Raw genomic sequence first — 4,463 nt, 5'->3', positions numbered from 1 at the left:
CCGGCCCGTGGAGGACGGAGACATCCAGGGGGTGTGGCTGCTGACCGAGTAAGGGGGCGCGCCCTGGGGAGGGGCCCGGGCACTTGTGCGCTCCGCAGCGCCGAGGTGACCGCTGCCGCCCGTAGGGTTGATCATTGGAACAACGAAAAGGAGCGGCTGGGGCTCATCACCGACCAGGCGCTCCTCATCTGCAAATACGACTTCATCAGCCTGCAGTGCCAGCAGGTGGTCAGGGTGGCCTTAAACGCGGTGGACACCATCTCCTACGGAGAATTCCAGTTTCCCCCAAAATCGCTCAACAAGTAAGTCTTTTCAACATAGAGCCCCTCTCTAGGGCCTTCTCAACAGCCCTTCCAAAACCAGCCCCCAGTGCACGTCTTGCTTTAATATCAGTGGAGTTTAGAATAGACCCCGGGGACTTCTGCCCAGCAGGGTGCATTAAAAGGCATTCTGGCACAAGAGACAGCTATTAGGCTGGTGGTAAATGAATTCAGGGTACGGTTAGCATAGGCCTGACACAGGTATTCTTCAGATAAGAGTGAACTCAGCACTTTATCCCTGCCAAGAAAGGATTGGCAGCTGTCATGTCAAACCCTGTTGTGGTTAATTTTTAAAAGAAAAAGGTAGCACATCTCTTTGGTTTACAGATACTATTGAAGATTAAATTTGGAAATGTTTAATGGACAACTTTCAAGAGCTGATCTTCATCAGTTAGGGAGCTTTCTGAAATATGAGAAACCTAGACATGAGTATACTCAGTTGAATTAAACAGTAAATTTTAGGGTTTTGATGTGGAGATTTGGGTAGGAAATTCAGGAAGATAAGTTCAAAATTCTAAACAACAATAAAGTATTCTGGGAAAAAGGATTTGAAATTGGAAGAGTATTATTTGTTTAGTTAGAGCACTACATGTTAAACTTTATTAACCGTGTAAAGATTAGCCTAACTAAGTACTCAGTTTGTTGTGTCTTAAAGTGCTAAAAGCTGTCATTATTAGACATGACATTCCTGTCCAGACCCGCGGGTCCTTGGCTGTTGTGAAATGGCCATCATCAGTCTCATCTTCACCGGTGGGACCGCTTTTTGTTCCCACACCCAGCACCAAGCAGGTGCTCTGGGACACGGGCCTGCCTGTGAAGTCTGGTCCCTGTCTTCTGACCCTGCAGGCGAGAAGGCTTTGGGATTCGCATCCAGTGGGACAAGCAGAGCCGCCCGTCCTTCATCAGCAGATGGAACCCGTGGTCCACCAGCGTGCCATACACCACATTCATAGAACACCCGATGGCCGGTGTGGACGAGAAGACAGCCTCTCTGTGCCAAGTAAGGACACGGACGGCAGCAGCAGCGCTGCCCAGTGGGGACAGGCACCTTCCAGGCCTGCACTTTTCAGTATGGTGGCCACGTGGGGCTGCTGAGCACTTGAACGGTGGCTAAACTGAGAAAATAAACTTTTCAATTTTTAAAAGCTTTAGTTATGCTTAGATAGCCCTGTGTGGTAAGTGGGGACTGGTCAGTGTGGTGCTGTGACGTGGCCCCGGTGGCTGTGGTCATTTTGGAGAAGGGCCCAGAAGGGCTTCGGGGTGTGGCAGCTGACCCCCGCCCCTGCTAGAGCTGGGCGCTAGGAGAGGAGGCCTGGGGGTGATGGGCATGGGGTATGGGACTGGGGACAGGCCCCCCACTTCCAGCAAAGTGCCTTTGCTTGCTGCCTGCCTGGTGGGTGGTGGGGAGGACCAGGTGGGTCCCCGTGGCAAAACGCCTTCGAGCGGAAGAGGGAGGTCTGTGAGGACTAGCTGTCGTCTGTCATGGGTGAGCCCAGAGGTGAAAGCCACACCCAGGAGGTAAGCCCATGGGCCGCTGGGTGTGGCTGGGAAGGCCTCTTGTCCAGGGGTGGGGGACCTCGTGCAGATCGTCTGCTCAGACTCCATGTTTTCTCTCTTTGCAGTTGGATGGTTTCAAGGCTCTGTTAATCCAAGCTGTTAAGAAAGCCCAGAAGGAGAGTCCTTTGCCAGGCCAGGAGGGCGGAGTGCTGGTCCTGGAGTGTCCACTCCTCATTGAGACCTACGTGGGGCTCATGTCCTTCATCAACAACGAGGCCAAGCTGGGCTACTCCATGACCAGAGGCAAGATCGGCTTCTAAATGCTGCACGTGGGGCTCTTGCCAGGAGAGGCGGCCAGCAGGACTCTGGGAGTGACAGACCTTGGCCCAGCTCCCCTTCTGCCGGCAGGGTCAAGGCCCCCTACCTTCAGAGACCTGGGCACCACAAGTGCAATCAGGTGGACTGAATACTGTAGCTGGCTACTGGACAGATGGTCACGTGAGCTCCAGACACAGCAGAGGGAACCTGTCAGCATCCTGGCCAGGATCTCAGTCTTCAAGTCCCCTGTGTCTCCATTCGGCTCCCCGTGGTCCCTCCCCGCAAGCCCTGGAGCATGTTAACAATAAATGTCACGTGATTAGCTGTGTCGTTCGCTCCATCCAGGGATGTGCCTGGGACCGAGTGCCCGTTGTTGAAAGTGTGTGTACAGTTGGTGTCCAGTTTTGCATTTTGAGATTTAATCCATCTTCTTAAAGCTAATATGGAAGAAGCCAGCAGACCACCAGCTCAGCAAAAGTTGGCCTGCCTTGTCAGCTCCTGAATGGACTGTTGCTTTTGTGGAAATGCGTGGTTGACCTAAAGTCACACTTCTCCTAAATCTATGCTGCTAAGTCGCTTCAATCGTGTCCAACTCTGTGCGACCCCATAGACGCCAGCCCACCAGGCTCCCCCGTCCCTGGGATTCTCCAGGCAAGAACACTGGAGTGGGTTGCCATTTCCTTCTCCAATGCATGAAAGTGAAAAGTGAAAGTGAAGTCGCTCAGTCATGTCCGACCCTCAGCAACCCCATGGACTGCAGCCTTCCAGGCTCCTCCGTCCATGGGATTTTCCAGGCAAGAGTACTAGAGTGGGGTGCCATTGCCTTCTCCAAAATTTATCTATATTGTGTGAATAATACTGATGGCGTCTTTCTCAGGCCCACCCAAAAACTTCCCAGAAAATTATTTTAAGACAACTCATTTGTTTGAGAAAGTCACATTGGTAAGTTCTTTGCACATGATGCTGACATCTCTGTTAGGTTTGTCCTGTCATGGCATATTTTAAAAAGGAATTGCTTAATTTGCCTTTAAGGAAGCGCTTTCAGAAAGGAACCATGTTAGTCTCCTGAAGCAGCCTGCCCCACCTCAGTTCCTGCTGCTCCGTGCAGATCCCAGTCCGTGGGCAGTCATCGCTCACCGCCCCCGTCCATCCACAGTGGTCTGACTGCTGGCCCCCAAGTTCTTTCCTCCTCACTGCCCAGGCTGGCAGAGCTCTAGTCAGCATGGATGTGATGATCCTGATGCAGGGGCCACAACTCTGCCTGGGTCTTGATCTTTTGCTTTTGGTCTTCTAGTAAAGACATTTATAATCCAGTGAGTGTTGTTCCTTTTTTAAAGTAGGCGCAACAACCAAAAAAGGGTCTTGTTTGGTGAGAGCATCTTAGAGCCGAGATGTTCTCCGCACTGGATTTGACCCCGGCCATGTGCACTGCGGGGATTTGCACAGCCTACTCCTTTCACAGCCACAGGGGTGGTGCCCACCGTCCAGCCTCTGCCCAGGGTGAAGAACCCTTATTCCTCCAGTGTCCTTCTTAGCCCTGGCCAACTGCCTGAAGCACCTGGATCATTCCAGGCAGACACTCCCTGCAGAGACCTGACCTTAACTGGGCTGCCCTGGGACCCACAGCCCTGATCTCCAATTCTGCTCCAGCACAGGCCCACGTGACACACAGGCCATGCTTCAGAGTGTTCAGGGACGGAACACAGGCTCTCTGCAGAACGGGTCCTGTGTTGAGGGTGGGGTGGGGTGGGATGGGGGACTGGCCGCTTGGGGTGAAGTTACTTCCCCTAAGACAAGTGAACCCCAAATTTAAAATTGACCTGGAAGACTTTCCTGTGACTTAAACCTTTTAAAAAAGTAAGCATTAGCCATTTTATAAATGAACAAGTATTTTAAATAACAAAAATTACAGTTTATTCCATACATATTTACAAAAACACCTTGCTATAGCAAAATGAAAGCAAATCCTTTCCTCTGGAAGGAAAACTCGCCCAAGATGCTCTGCTTCTGTCCCATGGCCAATGTGTGCCACCTGGGCCTGACCACGCCCGGGTCCTACGTGCAGTTACCCCGCTGCCCAAAGGCCATACGCATGCTCTCCTCCATCTCCAGGAAGCACAGGCAGAAGTGGTCCTTGCTAAGGAGGGCTAGAGAGTCCCCGCTCGGATGCCAGCACAGGGAGAGCACCTGGAAGTCACCTGGAGAAGACAGGTGGCCAGAGGTTAGGGGAGACCCGGGTCCCAGGGTGACCCAGCTGGAATCCCAAAGTGTAGCAGCAGGCCCTGAGGTTCACGGGCAGGTGCCTCCCCAGAGCATCTGCTTGTGTCC

General features: G+C 52.4%; 2 protein-coding genes across 4 annotated transcripts in view; one reads left to right on the top strand and one right to left on the bottom strand.

The window, feature by feature from the left end:
* Position 1: 1 nt before the first annotated feature.
* Positions 2-3,448, top strand: TPRG1L (tumor protein p63 regulated 1-like; the record flags this gene model as incomplete). The annotated part of the gene is made up of 4 exons (XM_010850208.1): positions 2-48; positions 126-302; positions 1,167-1,320; positions 1,943-3,448. Coding segments are annotated over 4 exons (573 nt in total), but the record flags the coding sequence as incomplete, so codon positions are not given.
* Positions 3,449-3,899: 451 nt separating this feature from the next.
* Positions 3,900-4,463, bottom strand: part of WRAP73 (WD repeat containing, antisense to TP73) — a 12,299-nt gene continuing 11,735 nt past the window's right edge. For 2 of the 3 annotated variants that reach the window (XM_010849969.1, XM_010849970.1), the window contains one exon: positions 4,007-4,333. In XM_010849969.1, the coding sequence (XP_010848271.1) occupies positions 4,191-4,333 (143 nt within the window). In that variant the 3' untranslated portion in view covers positions 4,007-4,190. Of the gene's footprint in view, positions 4,334-4,463 lie in introns of all 3 variants that reach the window. The other variant, XM_010849971.1, reaches the window with a different exon arrangement.

This window comes from Bison bison, unplaced genomic scaffold (assembly GCF_000754665.1).
Source record: "Bison bison bison isolate TAMUID 2011002044 unplaced genomic scaffold, Bison_UMD1.0 scf7180017864289, whole genome shotgun sequence".
Classification (NCBI taxonomy): Eukaryota; Metazoa; Chordata; class Mammalia; order Artiodactyla; family Bovidae; genus Bison; species Bison bison.
This window is presented reverse-complemented; position numbering and strand designations above follow the sequence as displayed.